Source organism: Watersipora subatra, chromosome 1, assembly GCF_963576615.1.
Source record: "Watersipora subatra chromosome 1, tzWatSuba1.1, whole genome shotgun sequence".
Taxonomy (NCBI): Eukaryota; Metazoa; Bryozoa; class Gymnolaemata; order Cheilostomatida; family Watersiporidae; genus Watersipora; species Watersipora subatra.
The window spans coordinates 47,965,949-47,993,003 of NC_088708.1; the positions used below are offsets into that span (position 1 = coordinate 47,965,949).

The 27,055-nt window shown below is 35.6% G+C and overlaps 1 protein-coding gene across 1 annotated transcript; it reads right to left on the minus strand.

Annotated features, from left to right (window-relative positions):
* On the minus strand, nucleotides 1–26,852 carry LOC137402554 (drebrin-like protein B). Its single transcript, XM_068089060.1, has 11 exons — nucleotides 26,672–26,852; nucleotides 24,754–24,809; nucleotides 21,954–22,141; nucleotides 18,175–18,269; nucleotides 14,662–14,788; nucleotides 13,161–13,247; nucleotides 11,952–12,143; nucleotides 11,016–11,125; nucleotides 6,012–6,283; nucleotides 3,250–3,378; nucleotides 1–668 (listed from the first exon to the last, which is right to left on the minus strand). The coding sequence occupies exons 1-11, from the start codon at nucleotides 26,752–26,754 to the stop codon at nucleotides 532–534; spliced, it is 1,476 nt and encodes a 491-aa protein (XP_067945161.1). The 5' UTR covers nucleotides 26,755–26,852; the 3' UTR covers nucleotides 1–531.
* Nucleotides 26,853–27,055: the final 203 nt, after the last annotated feature.

The following is a 27,055-nucleotide window of genomic DNA, read 5'->3' on the forward strand; positions in this document are numbered from 1 at the left end:
CCTCATATCTCAACACTTTATATACAAGATGTTAATAATCCAAAATTCAGCAATTAATAAATATATTTATGTGAATACAATTAATCAACCCCCAGGAAGCGAATGGAAAATGTAACAGAATGCAAAAACGTGCGAACTGCTAAAGCTTAGAAGAATTGAATATTAATATGAGTTTTATGACGGCAATATGAATAATAATAATAATATGAATGAAATAGCTCATGTGCAAAGTATAAAAAATGTCTAATCACCTGATTATAAAATTCCTTTACATAAAGTTTCAACAAGAGGAAATAATTGCATAGTGTGTAAAGTTGAAACAGGATCACTGTTTATAACTATCGTGTTGTTACATATCCAGAGGAAGCATTTCACACGTATATCATAAAACAGCTTAGAAGTTACAAAATCTATAAAATGTTATAGAATAGGTAGTTGATGTGGTGACTAATGTATAACAACAACCCTTAAATACATAATATATTTGATAACAACTTTCGCTGCGTATCTTGGTAGAGATTAACGATGCAGTTAAATGACCTCGACATAATTGGCAGGAAATAGTCCTCTGCTGCCATCAGATGCCGTACCAATCCACCAGCCTTCATCAACTACCTCTATGTTTGTGATTAAATCTCCCGGGTCAAAAGACACCTCATCATCAGCAGCTACAGAGTCAAACAAACTCAAGCTACTGAGGACAACAAACTACATATAACTTTGACTATTAACTCCATACAGTACATTAACAGAACAATTATACCTCGACATACGAGTTAAGTAATAACTCCATACAGTACTGTACATAATAGTGTTACATTTTATTGCAAATCATAACCCTAAATATATTTAGGTATTTGTTACTTTGTGAGCTTAGGTACTGAATTACATCAATTAAAAACACATTTTTCCATTGTAACATCCCATTTGAGGTTGCTTTCTCATAATACGGAAACCAACTAATTTGTATTTTAATTATTTTATATAATTAAATACAAATTAATCGGCAAAATAAAACATGAAAAGGCTGGTGAAAATTCAAAGAAAACATAAAAATGACAAAAAGTCGAATAAGTAATAATGTATTGAGACACGAAAACATTGACATACGAGCTCAGTCCCAGAGCACATTGAGCTCGCATGTCGAGATATGATTATACTTTCTTTAAAGAACCATGTTTTCTTTGTCTATGTTACGACAGAAAGATGCCATATCATAAAAGACAAAACTGGATTCAATTGGTGTATTCTAAACTGAAAGAAGAAAAGAGTGCGCAAAGTTCCATGACTTATTCAAGCCTTTGCACATGACTTTACAAATGCTATAATGAAGACTATACACAATTACAGCCAAACCTTCACTTACGCATAGCTTCAACTAATCAATTTTCCCACACATAATGTAGAATATGAGCAAATATGTGACTCTATACCAGATATATTTTTAAAATACGACATTGAAGGTTTTTTAAAACATTTGAGATTCATAAATAAACACGAAAAGGCTAGTGAAAATTAAAACAAACACAAAAACATATGAAAATGACAAAAAGTTGAATAAGTTAAGCTTCATATCTGTCACCACCTTTACCTGCAAACTCATGCATCCACTAAGCATACATTTACGTAATGTCCAAGGTAAAGTGACAATAACTACCTTTTTTTATTGATTAGTGATTTAACAATTTAGCTTGTTGCATATAGTTTAATTTTCTCTATAGTTGGTGGAACCAGTTACTCTACTTTCTGCGTAGTTCTATGGTAATATTAGCTTCAACATACAACAGCTTTAACATATGAATAATACTTGGGAGAGAATTAACTTAGTATGTAGACGTTTGAGTGTATATTTTTGGCATACTTCCAAGAGTAGATAACTATTATTTAATTCCGTCTACCTTTGATGAAATCAGTTTTGGCATGGAAGATATATATACTTATTTGTGAAAAGTGCACGAATTTATCCAAGTTACTATAAAAAATTCCTCACTGGCTCTGAACTCCGTCGGTTTAACCTTAATCTGAGGGTATTGGCTCCTGAACGCAGACTACCAAAATTCCAGGTAACTATTGATCACTAATAGGAATGCTAACTATTGGGAAACTATGAAACAAATTGGGGCGATTGCGGATGAGAAAAGGACATACAAAAAGCACCGTAATCTAGAGTATAGAGCAACTGTTTACTCATGAGTACTGACATTACCCATATTTTCTCTTATGACAGAGTGAGAAACGCATGTTATCATAGAAACGACTGATTTTTTTTATTATTTTACTATTCAATAGAGATTTTGTACATTTCACTGAAACTCCGTGTTGTGATTAAACCGGCGCTCATGATCTATTACTGTCTAAACTGAACCCTCACTCTAATTAAGGATTGCATACCGCAAATACATACAGAACTTAGCAGTTTTCTTTTTTATTGGTAATGAAACGAACACATTAACAAAACTATGTAAAAAGCTAAATGTAAAAAAATCAAATTACAGGAAAAAACCAAATAAATAAAGCAATAAACAATAAAAAAGTTTTTTATTGTTGCATATACGGCTCTGTTGATACGGGTGACAGACTGTGCGAAGGTGCCGATAGAAAAATGAAATAGTCTAGCTTAGACAACGTTAACTTTAAATTAACAAAATATTTTATGGCTGTCATTACCATTGCCAGTCTCTTGCTTTCATTTGTATCGCGTTTGCATTTCGTCGAATCCCCTTCGCTTTCTCACGATAACTACTTTGAGGTTTTTTAAAGATTCGCTGATTGATTGGTTGATTTGAAGATGCAAGATTATGTTATCCTATTACTTGCAGTTTTAATTCAAAGAGAAGAGTTGCCTTCTCCCTTTTTCAATCACCACTCCCATGTGCACTAGTTTTTTGGATTTCCATTATTTTGAAACTAAAAAAAGGGAGATATGGAACATTAGTTAGGATCGTTGACACAACATACAACCATACCATGCTAAGGGGAACTGCTAACCAATGAACTGTTTCATTAAACTCAAATGCTGCAGCAAACTTCGTATGCCAAAAAATATATTGGCTCAAATTTTGGCCATACGTCAAAAAATACGTATTTAGAAGGTACTGGAAGTCGAGGTTTGACTGTACGCACAACTGCTATATGTAATGATATCACTCAGACTTCCGAAAGCCTTTTTCAAGTCACAGCTACCCAAATTTGATGTACTATAAACAGCTTCACATCCGTTCATCAATGAGATCTTATGATAACACTTACTGGCTTGGTAGTCATACAAGGCACGTGCCTTCATACTTCCATCCTCTTCTTCGTAGCTGGGCCCAGTAGCTGGAGGATCCGTATGGTGAGAAATAGTCGGGGTTATGTCATATCCCGAATCAGCAGGAGCTAGAGATAATACAGAACCAAAGTACATTAGCGAATACTGTATGAGACGTAGGAGACGTATGAGATGCTTACCTTAGTATAACTCTAACAAGGAACGTTTACGCCAGCATTTGAAACTTTCAAAATTAGAGGTGCTAGCGTTTTAGCGACGCTAAGCATTGTAAACTGTCGGTGTAAATCAGCAACCCTCTATATTATTGGTGTAAGTGCCATCAATGGCTTAGATTCGCATGAAATGAAATGGTCTATCGTTTCGAGCGTCTAAAAGGAGCTTCCTAGCATATCAGATCTTGCATTGCTAAAGTATTGTTAAGGACACCAGCAAAATTAGATCACATTATCTGTTACCTTCTCATCACGGGTAGCTGCAAATATTCCTTTCAAATACAGTAATGCCTCGACATACAAGCTTAATGCTTTCTGGGACTAATCTCCTATGTCAATTTACTCGTTGTCTCAGGGCATTATTTCATATATAAAATAACTAAATACAAATTAATCCGTGACCATACTATGAAAAAACCATTTAAAAGCCGGATATTACGATTAAAAAACATGTTTTTTGTTGTTGTGATTGACTACCTACACTCACAAAAAAATACCTATTTAGTTGTTAAAATCTGCAATAAAATGTAGCATTACACTATGCACGCTACTGTAAGTTTTTACCTTGGAGACAGTTGTAGTGACTAACAGTCTGAGGAGAGACATGACAACAACTCGTTCGGTACACTAAACCTTTGAAACTCTATGTAACAGAAACTAGGAGACTTAACTTGAATGAATTTAGCTCACTAAATATACACTGGAAGCTTAGTCCGTTTCCGGTTTGGCGCTTTTTGCCTCACATTCACTATAGCTTTCAGCCAACCTTTCAAAAACTTTTTTCAAAGTGATTCAAGGAGATCGACCAAGCGATGCTGTTCTTGAAAGTAGCCTTTTGCATACTTGGCCACTTAGTGGCCATAGAAAACTGGCTCATATGCTTGTATCTCAAAGATTACTCGTGTGTCAAGGAAGAAACTTGCTCGAAACTGTGTTCGTATCTCAATTTTCTCATATGTTCGGGCACTTATATGTCAAGGTATCTCATTCATATTTCATACAATATGAATGATGAGATCGATACCACACTTTTTAAAATGTTTAAACATGAGTATGTTTGGTATTACAAGCACTTTCTCTGACAATTCATAGCATTCAGAAGGACAAGCCATTAGCTGACAGAAGTAATTTTTTGCATTTTGTCGTGTTTGGTTAATCTTTACTACCATAGGAACTGCAGCAATCAGAACCTCACTGAATATCACCTGCATGATTAGTGGCTAATGTAGAAGCAATAAATTAAACAGACTAAAGCTAAATGCATGTGGTGAGTAGTAGTCTACAACACATAACATCTATGCCAGACGATGAGAGTCTGTAAGCAGCCACGCAGCGCATAACCAGAAAGTCTGGATGCTAGTGTAAACCCAGCGTAAAGATGTCTGCGTTCGAGAGAATAACGTCTTCTGAAGGACCTAACATATAGTATGCTAACTTTTTTTCTAAATAGAGAATAGCGCCAAATTCGTTAAATACTATTACGAGTACTTCATCTAAAAACATTATGACCGAGCGCATCTTAAAACCTTGGTCATCATTGTATTTGAAACTTCAAACAATTACACTAGGCTGTCAGCATTATTGTCAATGTAGTGATGCAGGATTTTTGTACAGTATGAAATCACAAATCGTCGTTCGGCGTGTGAAGCAAACCTGATGCATCCAAACACAAACACTTCTATCCATACATTTGTTTAGCTGTAACAAATCCTAAATTAGACTTCCTTTTTGGTGAGCTGCTAATCGTTCTCATACCAGCAACTATGTCAAAAACAACTAGCGGCCCTCATTTTTATTCTGGTCAGTCAGCATAGAGACGTGACAGCAATACTCACCATGGTCATGGTCATAGGAGAGCAATACTCACCATCCCAGTTCTGGTCATAAGAGAGCAATACTCACCATCCCAGTTCTGGTCATAAGAGAGCAATACTCACCATCCCAGTCATGGGCATAAGAGAGCAATACTCACCATCTCAGTCATGGTCATAGGAGAGCAATACTCACCATCTCAGTTCTGGTCATAGGAGAGCAATACTCACCATCTCAGTCCTGGTCATAGGAGAGCAATACTCACCATCCCAGTTCTGGTCATAGGAGAGCAATACTCACCATCCCAGTTCTGGTCATAAGAGAGCAATAGTCTCCATCTCAGTTCTGGTCATAGGAGAGCAATACTCACCATCCCAGTCATGGGCATAAGAGAGCAATACTCACCATCCCAGTCCTGGTCATAAGAGAGCAATGGTCTCCATCCCAGTCCTGGTCATACGAGAGCAATACTCACCATCCATGTCATGGTCATGGGAGAGCAATACACACCATCCCAGTCTTGATCATAGGACAGCAATACACACCATCCCAGTCCTGATCATAGGAGAGCAATACACACCATCCCAGTCCTGGTTATACGAGAGCAATACTCACTATTTGTCCTGATAATAGGAGAGCAATACCCACCATCCCAGTCATGGTCATAGGAGAGCAATACCCACCATCCCAGTCCTGATCATGAGAGCAATACTCACCATCCCAGTCCTGGTCATCTTCCTCCTCATCAGAATCTTGCCTTGGTGGAAGGCCTTGATGGAGAAGTGATGACTGAGCAGGAGTGGAGGCAGGAGGTGGTGTTGCATCTCTTGGAGGTGGGGTTGGTTCTCTCGGAGGTGGTGTTGGGTCTCTCGGAGGTGGTGTTGGGTCTCGTGGACGAGGCGGTGTTGGGTCTCGTTGACGAGGTGGGGAAGGTTGGCGTTGTGTGGATTGAGGTTGCTGTTGAGCTTGGAATGGCCTGATAACCTTTCTGCAAACAAATTCCATAAAATACAATTATAATTTGATTTTGATTATATCAAATTGAGCAAACAATAAATTTATTCGAAATAACAATCTAGGATTATCACTACTTTTAGTAAGATGAATAATTTTAGCATATTTAAAATGGTTTTCAGGTGATCTCGGATTTTAGATAAGATGTTTGTTTCAATGTCATACATAAGCTGAAGTAGTTGTTGTTTTTGGCTCTAGAACAAACCAGACATTATAGAATGTGTTTTTATAAACATACTTCCTCCAACATTCTGAGGGTTTTTACATACAAAGAAAATATTTGAACAGATTATCTTTGCAGGTCAATGTTTGACTACATTTTGACCAAAGTTTGACTGCACATTTTAAAATTAATAAACAAAGTTAATTAATTCCAATATTAACTTCATATATTGAAATTATTGCATGATTGAGCCTATTCGTATAAAAACAGCCTAAGAAACTTAGCGATACATACTGCAGGTAATTATATATAGCATTAGATTTAACAAGAATGCATTATAAAAACTATGTAACAGAATAAATGTAAAACATAAATTTTTTTTACAAAACTCCAGTTTCGTGATTGTCTATCAGAGCGCGTACTAATCTGTAGGAGTTTATTACGCAGAGAGGGATTAACGATTGATGCCCTTCCTGTCACCACCAGTGACATTTTTAGTCAATAGAGCCCAAAGCTGCTGTTTCTTAGTCATCAGCTCTAGATCCCTGAGCCACAGCTGCTCCACAAGTTAATACGGTACAAATCAATAAAAAGATTTACTATCGCTTCATCAGTTTTATGCAAAAGACAGATAAATTGAGGTGTAGCCTTTGTGATACCAAAGGTGAGTGGTGCATAAATAGAGGTCCACATGGAGCAGTAGAACTCGTCTAACTTAGATTACATAACCTTATAAGCCAATACAACACATACATGTATATTTTGTTTTTATATTTTATTAAAATGCTACAAATGTTTAGTTGTCATGGTCACAGTATCGACTAACACTCTCGCTGTTTTCATGGTGACAAGTACATAAATATATACCAGTAATTGATATGACAGTGGACTAATTGATATGACAGTGGACTAATTGATATGGCAGTGGACTAATTGATATGACAGTGGACTAATTGATATATGACGTGGTGGACTAATTGATATGACAGTGGACTAATTGATATATGACGTGGTGGACTAATTGATATGACAGTAGACTAATTGATATGACAGTAGACTAATTGATATGACAGTGGACTAATTGATATGACAGTGGACTAATTGATATGACACTGGACTAATTGATGTGACAGTGGACTAATTGATGACAATGGACTAATTGATACGAACGTAGACTAATTGATATGACAGTAGACTAATTGATATGACACTGGACTAATTGATATGACACTGGACTAATTGATGCGCCAGTGGACTAATTGATACGACAGTGGACTAATTGATATGACAGTAGACTATTTGATATGACACTGGACTAATTGATGTGACAGTGGACTAATTGATATGACAATGGACTAATTGATACTAACGTAGACTAATTGATATGACCGTGGACTAATTGATATGACAATGGACTAATTGATACGACAGTAGACTAATTGATATGACAGTGGACTAACTGATATATGACAGTAGACTAATTGATACAACAGTAGACTAATTGATATGACGTGGTGGACTAATTGATATGACAGTGGACTAATTGATATGACAGTGGACTAATTGATATATGACGTGGTGGACTAATTGATATGACAGTAGACTAATTGATATGACAGAGGACTAATTGATATGACAGTAGACTAATTGATATGACAGTGGACTAATTGATATGACAGTGGACTAATTGATATATGACAGTGAACTAATTGATATATGACAGTGGAATAATTGATATATGACAGTAGACTAATTGATACAACAGTAGACTAATTGATATGACTGTGGACTAATTGATATGACAGTGGACTAATTGATATGACAGTGGACTAATTGATATGACACTGGACTAATTGATGTGACAGTGGACTAATTGATGACAATGGACTAATTGATACGAACGTAGACTAATTGATATGACAGTAGACTAATTGATATGACACTGGACTAATTGATATGACACTGGACTAATTGATGCGCCAGTGGACTAATTGATACGACAGTGGACTAATTGATATGACAGTAGACTATTTGATATGACACTGGACTAATTGATGTGACAGTGGACTAATTGATATGACAATGGACTAATTGATACTAACGTAGACTAATTGATATGACCGTGGACTAATTGATATGACAATGGACTAATTGATATGACAGTGGACTAATTGATATGACAATGGACTAATTGATATGACAGTAGACTAATTGATATGACAGTGGACTAATTGATATATGACAGTAGACTAATTGATGTGACAGTTGACTAATTGATGTGACAGTGGACTAATTGATATATGACAGTAGACTAATTGATGTGACAGTTGACTAATTGATGTGACAGTGGACTAATTGATATATGACAGCAGACTAATTGATATGACCGTGGACTAATTGATATGACAATGGACTAATTGATATGACAGTGGACTAATTGATATGACAATGGACTAATTGATATGACAGTAGACTAATTGATATGACAGTGGACTAATTGATATATGACAGCAGACTAATTGATGTGACATGACTACACGCCTTCAAGAGAGTTTTTAAAGAATTGAGCAGAACATATCTGCTCATGTTTCTTTACTATTTACTACTTCAATAGGAAAAAACATGTCTTCTTCCTATTTTTATAACTACCACTACTCGCCCTAATCTACTTGGGATTGACAATTTTAAAACTAAGAAAATTATGAAGTAATCTTTAATATTATTTGAACACCATAGAACCACGCTATGTGAAGGGAACCTTCGCACATATGTATTACTTCTTCACACTGCGGTATTTAAAAAAGACTTCAGACATTGAATAGAGGAAAATTACTCTGTACATTAAGACAAATACTAGCTCAAATTTTAAGTAGTATGTCGAAATATTCTTAAGTAGAGGTGATGGCAAATTGAGGTTGAATGTGAGGTGATCTATGAGCGACTTCAGCTGTCTGAGCCCATTCTACGACTGTTTTTCCATAGCGCTTCAGCACAAGCTCAACCAAATTGTGTTTACATGCAGTATGTTCATTTAGTAATATTCAGTACTATTTTATGGGAAAGCAAATAAACAACTTTAGTAGAAAATTTTGACAACACATTTGTAATGTATTCAAGTTAATTTAGTCATAAACCCAACATGTTCAATCTTTTTTATAAAAAGTTAGGAAAGCCCTTTGGCACAAATTAATAGTTCATTGAAGTGAAGCAAGGCTGGCTTCCTAAATCAATCGTCAACAGTTTAAGGCAGTTAACAATTATTAATCCACACGCTATGTCAACCGTTAGGTGATGAAAAAGCCAATATGGGTCGCGGTCACAGAAACCATGGTTAAGTCGCAAATCACGAAGTTGAGTTATCCGACTTTGAAGTTACACTAACTGAATTTATGATATTGGTAACGATTTTCGTAACACGTGCATCTGGACCAATCAAAGAGTGAGCTTCCTGAATCTGAAGTCAGTTTAGCCAATAGAAGTCTTTAACCCTCGGAAAAACCCTTTTAAAACCGTTGCTATGCTAAACAGGAAGTACTGAAAAATGGCGTCCGATAAATATAATCGTTTCTTTTTTGCCGATTTTAAAGATAACTTTGACATTTTTGGCTCTTATAATGAATACTATGGTATTCCAACTGATGTCAAAAGCAGTGAAATTAAAAGGAATTATGATGATATTTTCTTAGCGGTTCTTACAAGATTATTATAATATTTAATTGTAAGAATAATTATTCGATTTTATAAGATTGTTATCAGATTTAATTATAAGAATAATTATTTGAATTTACAAGATCGATATATATATATATAGTGACTGATGGTATGCAATATGTTCCTGTTGTTATCTTTCTAAAGATTTTGTTGATGATTTGGCTGTGCCCAATATCGCGATACTGCCAAGCCGTTTTTAATAGGGTATCTGCAAAAATAAGTAATACATTTCCTTATTAATATACAGCTATTACTATGACAACTAGCTAAAATCTGTTTAGATTTTTAAATTCAGCATAATTTTTTACCTATAAATACAGAAATATAGATAAATATCACAACTTCTTGATATTTGTTGCTATGACGTTTTGAAATGTAAACAAAATTGTGCATTGGTTTTCGTTTCTCAAACTTTAACGCCAGTTTTCTCGGAACTATGTTTTCGCACTAATGGTAAACGTGCATTCAGTTTTTTGACCATAAAACCTGCTGTAATTAAGCTAGAATCATAATTTTTTTTGAAAAATAACAGTGAGAAATTTCTGCTTCTGCTAGTGCAGATAACTCTGAATCTTATAATCCCGACTTAACCATGGTTTCTGTGATCATGACACATATGTCTTGTGACCACTCTTGATTTATTACAACTTCAAGTTTACGTCATTCTCAAAGTAGTTCTAATATTATACAAGAAAACTCTGATCTCTAGATGAACTCGAAGTCGCATACCCAAGTCAGCTTACTACCTGCATTATATGAACAGAACTATATTTGACAATTATAGCTATCGACACGTGAACTAATAAAATTTCTATTAGAACAATATACATACTTGGGTGCAGGCGGTGGGGCGTGTCCTTCATCCTGTGATGCAGCTCGCTCTCGCTGCTTGAACATGTCTCGAGGATTATTTCCTCTTTGTTGTACCAACTGCTTTGCTTCCTACGAAACTAATGAAAATTGGAAAATGTTCAAATTAGGAAATGATAAGGCACTAGTGCCAGATATGTCTGTTCAACCAAAACTAAACTTACAACACACCAAGTTTGACACAATATGTATATACGCCATCAGATGAATTGCATCATCTATTACTAACAACCATTGGTTTTTGACAACATTGTCACATGAATTCAGCCAATACTGCTCATTGAAACATCTAAACAAAGCATATGTACAGTTTACTCGCATTCCTTCAGTATTCTCATAAAACTAACAGCAAGCTAAGGCATGCTATAGACTAGCAGAGGTGAATATTTCTTGTGTCGATGACTATAGCTCTAAATCGTGTCCTTGTTAATATAATTAACAATACATGGCCCTAGATAAGCAATTCTTAACTTGGGTTCTTAACCCCAGTCTCAGAAGGTTGGTGGATGTCTTTCAAAGGCAACAACAAGACTCACACTGGTTTGCAAAGCCATGTCTTTATGAAAAGATATGTAATTTGTTGTGAGTTCATGCATTGGATTGCATTTGTTATTTGAACACCTACCTAAAACATATACCTGTCTTGAATGTGAAACAATCACATTTAACTTTTCAATAAATAAGGGTTCGGTGACAGCGTATGAGGAGCAACTGGAAGAGGTCAGTAGAGTTAACAAGGTTAAGAATCACTGCTTTAGATCTAAGAATCTAGCAACCATGAAAGATTTTCCCAATTTTTTTGTTTTTTTCAGTAACATTTGATCAAATTGTACCGCTGCCAGTAACCATAAACTAAAGGGTGATGACGAGACATGAGATAAAATATTGTAAAACCTACAGCAGCCCTCTGTCGTCTTAGCGACTCACTTCTACCTCTCCTTTCATTCTCGTCCTCATCAATATCTTGTTGGCTGTTGGAGCTGGCTGATCTTTCAACTTTTCTCACCGCTGCTTGTTCAGCATCCCTTTGCTGCTGTACACGCTTTGAGTGCTCCAGAACTTTCTTGTCTCTCTCTCTCGTCTCTTCCAGCTTTTCAAAATTAATGCACAATGAAATATTAGAGATCGATATCAGATTAGTTTGTGTGAGATAAAGAAACTTATAGCAGTTTGTACTCTCGGCCCACAAAATTAAGCAAAAAAGATAATGAACGATAAAAACTGATTTAGCCAATAAATGTCTATCGGCTGATCCAAATATACAAAAAATAATAATTTCACCACCACATCTACAAGAACAGAAAAAATTATGAAACTATCTCTACCGTACAGCTGCTTTGTCCATAAGCATGACAAAGTAAATTGCAAATGATGATGCCAAAAGATTTGCTCACCAAAATACGATCGTGATGGTAAAACAGTGTGTAATATTTTCGTTCTCTATAAAAAAAAGATTATTTTGAACTTTCAAACAAGTATAGCAAAAGCCTACATGTTAAAGGAAATAGCCACAACAGAAATTTGCTAGAGAAGATTAACTATCTGAATTGATCCTATGCGTAGTACATTTTTCTCAACAATCGGCCAACTCCTCAAAAGATATGTTTCCTCTAGGTTATAATGTAGTTCCAGGGCTAATACCATTTAGCACCCTACTAGATAGTGTCAAGACTAACTCTTAGGCTATAGGTAGCGTATACCATTATTATATTAGTCACATTGTTATGATACCATGTGAAAACCTGCCGAGGAATAAATTCAAAAGTACAAGAGAAATGAGCTCGTATGATTATAGACAACTGCAGAACTAATATTATATTAAAGATTTTTGAGCTACTAACCTGATATCACTGTATAAAAACCTAATATAACACCCTCATAAAGATTAGAAGCAACTTGAGCTAATGGAACATACTGTATTGGCATAAGACTAGAAAAATTCCATTACGATAAAGCGACAAGAGGAAACACTACAATAATAACAGCCTTTCTATAGCTTCTTCGCGACATAGCTGCCATATCGATTACATATATATATATATTTATATATATGTATATTTATATATGTACCAGTAATAAGGGATAAGATGCTAGAATGCTTTTGTACCTCTCGTTGCTTTCTTTCTGCCTCCAACTTTTGCTGGGCAGATCTTTTCTCTTGCAGCTCCAATTGCTTCCTCTTGTTCTCTTCCAGCTAAAAAGAGACAACTACAAGGGTAGTTTACACTACAGTGAACTAGGATAGTTAATAGTGTTAATAATCCTTACTGCGGTGAACTATGATAGTTACTAGAGTTAGTAATCAATACTGCGGTGAACTAGGAGAGTTACTAGTGTTAGTAATCAATACTGCAGTGAACTAGGAGAATTATTAGCAACGATGTAGTGCTACCCTAACTCTCCCTAACTAAGTCATGGTTTGTGTGTTTTTCAAGTATAACTATAGTTAGGGTTAAAAAATCTTAGACTTTGCCAATTCTCAAGGTATATTATAGCTCTATTTCATTGATTCAAGTACACTAATGTCATTATAGTCGACATTCAATGGCCATTCAATATAAAAGCAGCATACAGTACAATACAGTGATGTAATGTTCATGTAACATGACAAGATTGTGATCCTAATTGATTGTCTACAACAAAAGCTAAGATCAGATTACAGCAAACCAATGGCAGTCAGCATTGGTACTGAAGGACAAAGGCATTGATTTTTATTATTTTCTCAGCTTATTTATTACTACAGATGTGCTCATTTCTCATATCATATACATGATTTTAAAGCCCTGTAGGCTTTGGCAGGCGGGGCTTTGCCCCAGACCCCACTGGGGGGCTTACAGCGCCCCAGGCCCCCCAGCTGTTCCAACCGTCGCGTTTCGCGAATGTAGGAGACCAAGAGTCGCGTTGCGATGCTTGGTCGCTTACATCTACTTCCCTCAACTTTACAGTTATGGTTAAAAAAAGGTTAGCACTACATCACTGGTTATTAGTGTTAGTAATCAATACTGCAGTGAACTAGGAGAGTTACTAGTGTTAGTAATCAATACTGCAGTGAACTAGGAGAGTTACTAGTGTTAGTAATCAATACTGCAGTGTACTAGGGGAGTTACTAGAGCTAGTAATCAATACTGCAGTGAACTAGTAGAGTTACTGCCGTTAGTAATCAATACTGCAGTGAACTAGAAGAGTTACTAGTGTTAGTAGTTTATACTGCAGTGAACTAGGAGAGTTACTAGTGTTAGTAGTTGATACTGCAGTGAACTAGGGGAGTTACTAGTGTCGGAAATTTATACTACATAACTTGAAAAAAGTTAGATGGTTAATATTTTCAAGCTGTGAGTAACAAATATGAAACAGCAGTCTTGTAAATTTATCACTTTGTATCCTAAGGGTACTTCAGCCAGGGTTTAGAGCTGAGGTTCTTGGGCTGGGGTAGGTGTAGAGCTAACGCTCTTGGGCTAGATTTACAGCCAGGGTCCTCCGATGGGTGTTGAGCAAAGGTTCTCAGGGTAGGTTTAGAGTTAGGGTTCACGGAGTAGCTCAAGAGCTAATGTTATTGGGCTTGGCACTACCCATTCCATCTCTATTTCTTAAAACAGGAAACCACTTACTTCTGTTTTCTCCCAAAATTTGTCTCTTTCTTCAATTTTGATTTCAGATTGAGGTTTAACTCTTTTATATACAGATCCGACTGGACCACTGCTCTCTTCCATTTTTACAGCTTTCTCTTTATGAATGCTGCAAAGGATACACGGGCAACATTAACATAATTTTTTGGCTTTCTGTAACACACATTTCTTCATCACTATACGCTTTCATCCCCATAATTGCAGGAGTGGCCAACAAGATCAATATGAGTGTTGTTTTGACAATGAGATTACTTGTACAGTCAACAAATATCTACTGGCACAAGATAAAGCTTATCAAAATAGTGGAGCCCACTGAGGAAATGGCAATAAGTCTAGCCAAAAGAGTGTGGTAGTTACCTAAGAAACAAGAGTGGCTAAGGGTTTACAAACAGTAGTTGGACTAAAGAAGGACGACAAAAGAATACTTTGAACATGCTTTAAAAATTAGTGTTATGACTGGCCGTCATTTCAGGTTTGAGCGTAAAGAAATGCATAATCATATTCTTCAATTTTATGAGAGCAGCTGGGATCATCGCAAGCAAAATAGCAACAAACTTCTGGCAAGGAACTGACTAGTCTCGAGTTGGCTTAGTGACTGTACACGTATGTTAGCGGTAATAATATCTGTGAAAGTGACGCAGACTGTAGACACACAAACAACAGATAGCGGTGTTATAGTTATCAGAACTCTTTGATACTACAATGTAAACGAAACCTAAAGATAAGCCTAGCCTTCTGTTATCTTCCCTGGCAGAACTGGCTATGATTTGTAGATATTGAAAAGCCTAAAGTAGACGTGATAGCGGTACAATCTCGGTGGTTTACAAAAACCGTTACGGATGACAACTTAATATTAATCAAGAGTACAGTAGGCGTTCCTAAAGTGTAAATATTTCCAGGAACGTTTACCTTATAGGGGATTTTACGTTATAAAAACAGTAAAATGCATGTAAATTGCCTAATCCATTCCAATATCTTTTCAAACTCACCCCTTTGGCCATACAGAAAGGAAAAAAACTTGACGTAACTTTTTTAATTTGTGTGCTGTACCGTAACTGCAGTATTATTGGTTTGCATCATCAACTTTTTTCCTTTTTCTGATTAATCTCACTGGTTTTATAGATCATGATTGCGGCAATTTCACAATAAGTGAACGGGGAACGTACATCTCTGACGTTCATTCTAAACAACAAAGTCAATTGAGCGAAGTAAAGCTAATAACATATAGTTTATACATCTACATCGAAGCGACAAAATATTTTAATATAAAAAGCGGTACTACTGTTCGTCGTCTATCTGCATCTAGGGGTCAAGGTTAGAATAATCGATGACTTTCGACGATACTCCAACTCGTGACATTCAGATTGGTGGATCGACGCTGTAACACCTGCGCCAATCGATCGCCTTACCTTATTTATCAACAATTGCGCAGCTATCCTATTCTCTGTTTTGTCGACCCATCTGACAATCTGTCATAACGAACTAGAATGTCATGAAAATTGTATATATAATAGATATATGCATGTCATCTTTTTTTTTGCAAGTGCGACGAGATAGATTACCATTCAAATCAAATTTGAGAACTCACCAGACTTGACACTAAGTTATATGAAAGTTTTTACGTAGTAAGAAGCAGAAACTTCAAATAAATTCTTCACGTTATCTGGAATTTACATTATATGAGGTGTACGTTATGGGAGCGTCTACTGTACTTTCCTTGTGAAAGAATTTATAATTATTCTGTACGCTCGTGTACGAGCAGTGATGGCAGATCAGAGGCAAACACGAAGTCTTGCCATTACAGTTTTAGCTGACTACATGGCTGAGAATGTCCTGAGTAAATGCATCATTACCATGTCATTTTATGTAGCCCTGAGGCTCTTAAAGAGCTTCGCCTATGATTGCTTAATATTTATTATGAAACCAATCTTTCAACTAATATAACTAAGGATGTCAAGCTAATCCATTGAATTTTTGAGCTATGTTTTGCGTTTTGCTCTCAATCAATATGAGCAATATTACTATTGCTTTAACTGAAAATCCAGAAAAGTGAAATGTTGCTTACATTTTTGTTTTCATCAGATTCATTTAAATTTTCCACTTTTAGCTGAAGCTAAAGAAGCTCTTTGAAGAAAAGCCTCATTTTCATTTCCTAACTATATAGCCATGTAAGTATGGCATACTCAGTAAGTAGAATAAGCAAGCTATCACAGCATCTCAACATCCTATGGTATATAAGAAGCATAAATTCAAGCATTTAGACGTTATTATTGAAATAATTTGATAAAATTTTCTGTCATGCCTCCTTTAAAATTTCCAAGTTATGCAGCTTACTGACATGGTGCCGTTAGTTCGCTTGTTGCATGGCAACGACTAACAGTAACTGAATATATCTTTTTTACTTGTTTTCCACAAGATTCTCTACAAGATACACCCAATCTGAAATCTTATATCGACGAATCGGTTTTACTATTTTTCAAAAATTGGCAATAAAAATCAAAGTCTATTTTGCCAAAGCCAGGTATCCAAGCTCATTTTCCTTATCGTTAGAAATGATTAACACAATCAACATGAATTTTGTCATGTGAAATCTCCAGGAGTATCTGATTCTGCTTCAACTAATCCAAAGCGTTTTAGCCAAGCTTTTGATCAACCGACCTGACTGGTAAGTTACCCAGCTATCGGTTTTCACCGGCACTTTTGGTTTTGGAAATTTTTCACTAAGTATTTGGTCTAAAAACAATTTTTGTCTCCAAATAGCTTAGAAATAGCCCAAGGCTTTTACTTTGTCCAAACTTTCAAAGAACATCCCCACTTTTAGCTTCAGAGAATACAAAAGAGCATTGATCGCACAACATCTACAATCCTACTCATAACTCCTTGTTGTGCTCAATGGAAACATGTCCTCTGTAATGCAAAACAATAAAGCTACTACATGATGACAAGGTTGCAGTGCTCACAATGATGTACATGTCTAACATGAGAGGTCACAAAACATGTATAACATTATTTTTTGTTCTTATAGCCAATAATCTCCTGCATTTTAGGAGCAATTTAGAAATTATTTCACTGAACCATTTTCCCCATCTTTATGGAATGGAAAAATTTAATAAAGCTAGCTATTTTATATCATTAAAAAGGAGATTTTACGCTGAATAAGATGTAATTTTAAGTCTATAGAAATATCAATTACTTCTCAAGTTATATAATATTATAAATGGCCATGTTAGCTTTTGAAATTTAAAAAAAATTAAATTCGACTTTGAAGAATTAAAGATTAAAAGCAAGCCAAAGGTCAAGAATTGGTTTCAAGAAAAGCATTATATAGCAGGGTTGTAGGCATCAAAATTAAAATTTATAAATATGTTTGTTATAGCTTTAATTTTTTATTCTTGGTTAAAGTTTTGGCAGCATGCTTTTAGTATCAATTTTTATTCCTGTTATCTTGTGCAAAAAAGTATCTGAGAATTTCCGCCTAAACAGAAAACGAGCTACCTGTAGTTAGCCCCGGATGACTTGGCCACTTTCTGCAATACATCCTCCGTGTCAAGATCAGCTTCGTCTCTAGCATTAATAGTCAGGTGAGCACCCTGCAAACAACCAATCAACACCTTACACATATTGCTGCTCAACTGGCATTTGACACTGAATTTCTTTGAAAGACGAGCTTCCTCTTAGCTCTTACTTCATGTTAAGTCCACCCTGCTACACAGAAGGTTATACGCAACAGCTGCTTGAAGCCCATAAACACGATTTACTAGGAAGAAGGAAGTAGTTGCCACCAAATGAGACCATACGCAGCTGTTTATCGTCTAGCAACTACCGGCATGCCACTTCATGGAAAATCATAACACGCTATCGTCAAGACTTGAGGGTGTTGCATGGAAACCAGTGAAGACAGTTTTTCTTGCTAGGTAACGCCAAGAGCTCGGAACGCATTTCCACAAAACAGCACTTGATGTATTTTATACTCCACAATGAGAAGAACTACATGTGGAGTACATCAGTAACAAATCTTAACATTTACTCAAGGGGGTACAAGAACTTAATCAGTGAAAATAGGGTGATTAGAATTAGTTGCTGTTCCTGATACAAACTTTACGAAATAATCAATATTGAACCACATGAGCAGAAAGTCTGTTCAGTTATTTCTACGATAAAGCTTGCACTTGATCTAACACTTCTTTGTCTTCACCTATAGAATGATTCAACATCATTTTATGAGCTTTTATGAGAACTAAAGCTTATACGGAGTAGTACAATACTTTCTCTGAGCAAGGTATAATTGCAAATAGAATGAGATTGTAATACCTAATTTTATTGATGGTGCTCCACGCCCCACCCCCTTCTTAAAATGACTATAGTATGCCCCGGGTTATGGATATCCCTGTTATAAAAATTTTTTCGACTTACAACGTAACAAAAGATGTTTTTTCTCCTCACCATACGACATTTTTTTCGCCATACGATATCAATAAAAAAGATTTCTCTCGAAATTAAAATTTGGCAGTTGGTCTGCTGAATACCTCGAAATAAGAAAGATGTCATGTGCTATTCGCCGATATCCCTCTCACAACGCCACAAAGAGGTACGATGCTCATTCTCTCTCAGATCAGCGTTATTTCTTCTAAGTTATAGCAAAGACGAAACCATCAACAGATAGATGATAAAATTTTAGACAGTGATAAGTTGAAGTTTACTAAAATAAGTGTAAGATAAGTTAAAAGTTAACTGTAAGTTAACTTTTAACTGTGAATAAGTTAAAAACTTAACTGTAAGTAGGTGTTTAGTAAGTATGTGTTTAGTAAGTAGGTGTTTAGTAAGTACGAGGGGCGATCGTAAAGTTCCAGGAATTGTCTCAGTACACAAAAACCGTTAATCGTAATCACTTAATTTAAACTGTCCCCTTCAAAGTAATCGCCTGAGCTTGCTATGCACTTGTCCCATCTGTGTTTCCACTGATCCATGCAATGCTGGAAATCACTTTCCGTAAGGCTTCGGAGTTGTCTCGTCACATTTTCTTGAATAGTTGGTATGTCGTCAAATCTTTCACCTTTCATTGTCAATTTGACTTTGGGGAATAGGTAGAAGTCACATGGTGCTAAATCAGGTGAATAAGGGGGATGGTTAAGCACAGTCACCTTATTTTTTGCCAAATACTGACGTACCATCAATGAGGTGTGAGCCGGAGCATTGTCATGGTGTAGGTACCAGTCACCTGAGAGCCACAAATCCCGACGTTTCCTTCTGATACTGTCTCTAAGTCTTATCAGAATGTCTTTGTACACATGCTGATTCACAGTTTGACCATGTGGCAGAAATTCAGAGTGTACCACACCTCTAATGTCGAAAAATGTTATCAGCAGCGTTTTTACATTTGAGCGAGACATTCTAGCTTTTTTAGGCCTAGGAGAGCCAGGGGATTTCCATTGAGAACTTTGTGATTTGGTCTCTGGGTCATAACCATAGACCCAACTTTCATCCCCAGTCACAACTTTTGAAATAAAGTCAGGATCTTGTGTTAAAGCATCTTTTAGTTCGATACAACAGCTAACTCTTTTTTCTTTTTGGTCGTCAGTGAGCAGTTTGGGTACCATCTTTGCAGAGATCCTTCTCATGCCTAAATCTTCAGTGAGAATAAGATGACATGTACCATAAGAAAGCCCACTTTCTGCTGATATTTCCCGTATAGTCAATCGCCTATCTCCCATCACCTGCTGCCTCACAAGGTCTGTGGCAGTTGTGGTCCTTGAAGTTGCCGGTCTGCCCATGCGGTCATCATCTTTAGTATTTGTTCTTCCCTCTCTAAATCTTTTGTGCCATTCATAACAGGCTGTTTTCTTAAGGGCAGAGTCTCCATAAGCTGTCCGTAACATTTGGAGCGTCTCAGCACCGGACTTTCCAAGTTTTACACAAAATTTTACACAAACGCGTTGCTCTTCTAATTCATTCATTTTCGAAAAATCCGACAAACGATAAAAAATGACCTTGACATTACCTACTATAACTTCATTGCGGGTGCTCTGACAACGTAAAACTTTGGCTATGGGGAAATCCCGTGCTGCTTAGCAACATGGAACAATCAAAACAACTGCACATGGTCTTATATTTGACTAGGAAAACGATTCCGGGAACTTTATGATCACCCCTCGTATGTGTTTAGTAAGCTAAATTCTTATCTGTCTGTCTTGAAGGTAAGAACTCCCTTCGCTACGCACTGCACATAGTACATTGTGATGTTACATTTTTTTGCAGATCATAACCACTAAATACACTAAAGTTACTTTAGGTAACTATAGTTACTAGGGTTAACATACTATTTTGCTACTAATTTTGAATATGTACAGTGTGTATATGAAATTTTGATGTTTTACCAGGGGATGTTTGCATTAGATAATTACTATGAGTTTCTATAGCCCTCTATACGACATTTTCGCTATACGACGCCAACACCGGTACAAATTAAAATCATATGGCGACGGACCACGGTTGACTGTATAGTGATATACATCCTCCATAATTTCAAGATTATAGTGCTATGTCTCCCTTCCTCCCAAGATTATAGTGCTATATGACCGCCTTCCTCTCAGGACTATTATAAGGCAATGTGGTCCGCTTTCTCCCAGGATTATAGTGAAACAATGAGCATACATAAGTATATCTAGTTTTCTAGTAAACGTATCTGCTAAATACGTAAGTCAGAACTGACCAATAATTTGCTTATATTAAATTAAGACATGATCAAAGGCAACCGAGCAATGTATCACACATAAATGCCAAGAGTTATTTAAAACGAGTGTGAAGCATGCATTATTGTACACAATAATTATTGTGTACAATAATTATTGTGTACAATAATTATTGTGTACAATAATTAATGTGTAGTGTGTAGTACAAATAATAATTGTATATAATAGTATAAATAATTATTGTATTAGTGTGTAGTACAAAAGTGCTTCGGTTAACTAGAAACATTTTTACATTGAAGGAGGCATGGCAGCAACAACTCTACATCTGTAAGCAAACGATTGCGAGACAGATAACTATATTTAAGTCTGAATCAATTTCCTCACAGAACTGTCTGTAAAAATACAGTGCAGTCCCACGATCAGAATCTTTGCTAATTTAAGTGACTATAAAAACTATAGTAATGTTAACGCTAATGCTTTGGCATAACGTAAAATATGAAGTTACAACCTTTTGGCTTTTTAAAACCTTCGTGTAACTTTGAACAACTGAAAAAATAACTGAAGAAAATAAAGATGTAGGCCTACCCGTAAAAGCGCGGCTACATCCCTCACGTGGTTAGCGCATCTCCCTTTGAGAACATCGGGAGCTCCATCACCCTGCCAGTTGACAAGAACAAACTTGGACAGACTTGTATTTGGGTCGGTGACTCTGCAGTAGGCATATTGTATTTTGCCAGCGTTTAACGAGTCAACCATTTCTTCAAAGTCGCCATCTATACATAAACAGTGACAGTCAAGTCATATTATCCAAATCTTACAATACTGGTGTGTAAGTATATTAAAGACAAAAACAAAAATTGCTTTTATTATTGAGTAGATAGACATAGTGTGATATGAAAAGTGAGTTTTTTAATACGAACTGAAAAAAGTAAGTATTAGTGAAAAAGAAAACGCATCGGGAGTCTATTGTTATGCATCTTGTGACCAACTAACTTGAGTTTTTCTGTGGGACAAACTGCGTTTATACGTAGTGAAACCTCGGTTCTCGAACGCTTCAATTCTCGACCAACTTGGTTTTTGATTAAAAAAATTCAGACTCGTTTGTCTCGGATCTCGAACATAAATTCGGTTCTCGACCAAACCGGAGCATACGCATTGGAATTAAACGTTCGGAACTGGTCCGGAAACAGAATGGAAACATTTGGGAGAAGCCTAATAAATTTTTTACAAAAGGTATAAACCATCTGGGACCGACGTCTCCTATACCGAAGAGATTTGCTAGGGAGACAACTCCTTCAATCGAGTTACCTTCAAAGATGTGAAGTAAACGTGCCATTGCTGTTTATATTTTCTTTTTCACACAATTTTTGATGTAACTGATCTGTTGCATTTTTTGCTGTTTCATTATCAATTTCCGTTATTGTATCTTAACCTTTAATGTTTTTGATGTTTTAAAAGTAAAACAGACGAAATGTTGACATTTTGTTTACTTTTTTCATTATAATAGATAGAAAATCTTTTGTTCAAAATTAAACACAATTTATATCTACCCGTCTTTATTCATAGTATGCAGTATACAGTAGTTTATGATGTAGTATGTTAAAACCATACTTTACCGAAGTTGTTTTCTCGACTTGGAACAGATTAAAATTTACATACATTAATTCTAATGCGAACAATTGTTTCAGATCTTGAACGGATTATGTTCGAGAACCCAGGTGCCACTGTATCGCAGAAACAAACATCTTAACTGGCTGTCACAATTTAGTTATTTATTGAAACTATCAGAGATATGAAAGTTTCACATAAAACATCTCTGAATCAACGTTAAAAACCATCTACAGAGAATCAAAAATATATAATAAGTATTTACATTCCATTTTAGCTGCGAAACAGAATTTTATCTAAAGTGAGTCCTCGGGTTATAATGATCTCAACTTACAACGTTTTGAGGTTACGAAGGAGTCCAATCAAAATATCTAAAATAATATTGCATAACATCGCTTATGACATAAGTGATGCAAACAATTGTGAATTAGTATCCAGCATGCAGGAGAAGATAATGCTTTGTTGTGCTGGTGGTGAAGGAAGACAGCTCCAGCATATCACCCAGTTTTAGAGATGCTTGGTGGTTCTGTTGTCTGTTTGAGTTTTTAAATTTTTTGACCTTAATTATGACTCCAAAGTGCAAGGCAGATTCTGATAATGGTAATGCATTGAAGAAAAGAAAGGCCATCATCATAGAGGTAAAACTAAATATTAAACCATAACTGTCACGAACAACTTTTATCGTATTTACTAGGTAAATCAGACACGCTGATTCCGATTTTGTTCTCAAAATAAAGATTAGTCCACTAACTTTCAGAGTAATGAAGGCTTTTTTACAGCGTTTTAATATCGGTCTCGAAAACAACACGATCGGCATAACAAGCTCCGCCCATAAATACGTGATTAGGAACAGAAGTTTTTTAGCTTTTTAGGAACAGAAGTTACGTAGGGATGTTTAGACCGATTTAGAATAATAGAGATGGGTGTTTTAAAATCCATTAATATCTAAATTCAACATTAAAAATAATATTAGTCTTTTCTGAAAGGTAGATAAGCTATTTAGCATTGCATATTTAAAAAAGCGCGATAACAATGCTTGCTTGTGATAAAACCGTGCTTTTTGAGCTCATTTTTCTCGGCGGTCAGCCCATTTAAACGTCATGTAACAAGCTACGAGCAATTCTAAATAGTTTATATACCTTTCATAGAAAAACTGAAATTATTTTACTGGCTGGATTTAGATAATAATGGGTTTTAAGTTACCCATCTCTATTATTCTAAATCTGACTAAACATTTCTAACTTCCGTTTCTGAAAAAGCTAGGTTTCGTCACATATTTATGGGCGGAGCTTGTAATGCCGATTGTGTTGTTTTCGAAACGGATATAGAAACGCTTTAAAAAAGCCTAAATGACTTTGAAGGTTAGTGGACTAAACTTTATTTTGAGTACAAAATTGGAATCAGCTTGTCTGATTTACCTAGGAAATACGATAAAAGTTGTTCGTGACAGATATGGTTTAATAATAGTACAGACTAACTTATCGAGGACGTTCCAACTTTCACTAAAATTTGAGTTACATCGCGTCTTAAGAATGGATCAATATCGTAATTTGAGGAACCCCCTGTTTACAATTTGCAAGAATCCCTTTCAACAAAATATGTCTCAAATCGAGAAACCTTATTTAAACTGTGGTGCCAAACAATGAAATTATTTATTTCATGTAAAAGTTGATAACCGGTTTCAACAACTTTTTAAACACAATTACGAAATTGTTTTCTAACAGTTTAAACTAGCAATGGATGTACAGCATTGCAATAGACTAAATAAACATCTAACCTCCAATCTCAACGACTTTGAGTACTCCAGTTTGCCCTTCATATCCATAGATTACCCTAGATGTAAAATATTCAAAGTCTTTAAACCATCATGCATACACTAACACATACAAAGCAAAACAATCAAATTACATATATTAATGTACTGCTGGTCATCCATGTACCAATATTTTACTAGTGTAACTAAAATGAATATTGATGCTATTGGTCTATTAATACAAATATCTGTTTTCATGTACATATAATTCAAACTTTCAATTTTCCTCATTAAAGGGTGATTTATGTTTGTTATTATATAAACACATAACTTCCTGAATTCTAGTCTAACTGCAAACAGTGCTAGCACATAGCTTGCAACTTATCATTTAGTGCATTTTACTGGAGCTTTATTAGAATATGGTTATATTTCCTAACGACATTTCTGACCACGTGTTATTAGCCTGTCATTGTTTCCCTTGTTTTACTGCTGAGTAGAACTCATCAGCTTCACTATATTGGAAAGAAGTTTTTGTTAGACAGTTTTAAATTGAGAACAACTTCAATTTTCATTCTATACAAATTAACATTCCATGCAAAACTATTACATGTATCTCATTTGTTTCAGCATATTTTATGGCGCCTTACAGTGCCTCGCGTTGCGCGTTCACAACTCGAGTTGTACAACTCGAGTAGCACAACTCGAGTTGTGAACACGTAAAACGACTTTTCAAAAGTAAGGTGCAATATATTGGTATTACGGTAGCATAACTGTAGATCTTGTTATATTAACAATGGTATATCAATAGGCACCCGTTAGCTAATAAAAATTAAACTATGTATGTACTGTAAAACTAGAGCTAATAGCGAATTATACTGCGCCGAGTTTGAAACTCGAGTTGTACAACTCGAGTTATATTTACCAACTCGAGTTTGTAAAAATAACTCGAGTTACACAACTCGAGTTCATCAAAAATCCAGGCCGAGTTCTTTTAACAGCAACTCGAGTTCAACAACTCGGCTTGAGAACATATCATCATTTCATTTTCTCTAGCTATATTTTCTATATATGGAATTTATTTTGGTGCATCATTAAACGCCGTTGAAATAATTTCTATGTTCATTTTCGGTGTTTATTCAGTTTCTTGTCAGGTTCTAGAGAGATAACTCTTTTTTCATTTGAAAAAGAAGTGGCCTACCTCCCACATAGATTGTTTTTAGTTTGCTTTTTACATTCTACAATTGTTTTTGTCTCGTTATATTTATAGAAATAAATATCGCCAATATAATTATATAATTTAAATGTGTATATATATTTAAATTAAGAGTGTTAAATTTCTGTAAATGTTCTGTAAATGAGACACCCCAATTACTCACTTTGCTTTTTTTACAAACCCTTGTTAGTTTTGCGTATAACACAACGCGAGTTAATCATAAACCCAGGCTGAGTTGTACAATTCGGCAACTCGAGTTGGACAACACGGCAACTCGAGTTGTACAACTCGAGTTGTGAACGCGCAACGCGAGGCACTGTAAGGCGCCATAATATTTAGAAGCAACACTAGCAAGAATATGTAAAAAGTGCTGTGCAACAGGTAGAAAAGCTAAACCAAAGTTAACGTGATCCAAGAGTGAAAGTTGATATTGAGCCTCTTCTCTTTAAAACACCGTTAAGCGAAATCAAAACAGCCATAATGTATGTTTCAAAAATTAATTACCTTAAAAAATACAAGTGAATTACAACAGTTATCAATTAACCCATTCTTACTCATGGTTTGCAACAATTAAATCATTTTAGCAGTTCTCAAGTAAAACTCAGTTATTTTATAAATAAAAATTAGATAATAAAAACAAAACTTAATTTAAAAATACATAATCTAGAACGGCCGTAAGTGGATATTGATGTACTGCGAATAACTACTGGTTCCAATAAACACACCAACCAAGTGTTATTCGAATCAACATTAGATATGTCTTTCCAAGCTTTGATTATATCATCTCGATGAGATTTTAAATCCAATGCCATTGTGAGGCTATTTATCTATTTGTTCACAGTCACCGTTGAAAGCCGAAAGCTTAGACCTGCGACGACTTCGTGTACTACTGTTCATTTATTGGGATTAACCGAAACGCCGGAAAAGGAAGTCAATGAGCGACGTCATGTATTTTTTTAGACTAAGTTTTTATATTTTGATACACCGGTATATAAAAGGGGATATAACCGGTCTGTTTTCGTAGCGTCTGCTGATTGGTATGTTCGACTGCTTTGCACGCAGCAAATCACAGCGTTCCGCGCCACACTGCCAATCAACATTACTGTCGTTAGT

Bases quoted from the DNA above. Each gene is read 5' to 3' on its own strand.
- LOC137402554 (XM_068089060.1), bottom strand. From the start codon at position 26,754: ATGGCATTGGATTTAAAATCTCATCGAGATGATATAATCAAAGCTTGG. The intron at 22,142-24,753 runs GTTAGATGTTTA...GTTTATGTATAG, and splicing joins CAAAGTCGTTGAGATTGGAG to ATGGCGACTTTGAAGAAATG. The intron at 18,270-21,953 runs GTAGGCCTACAT...GGTTGTTTGCAG, and splicing joins ATGTAGCCGCGCTTTTACGG to GGTGCTCACCTGACTATTAA.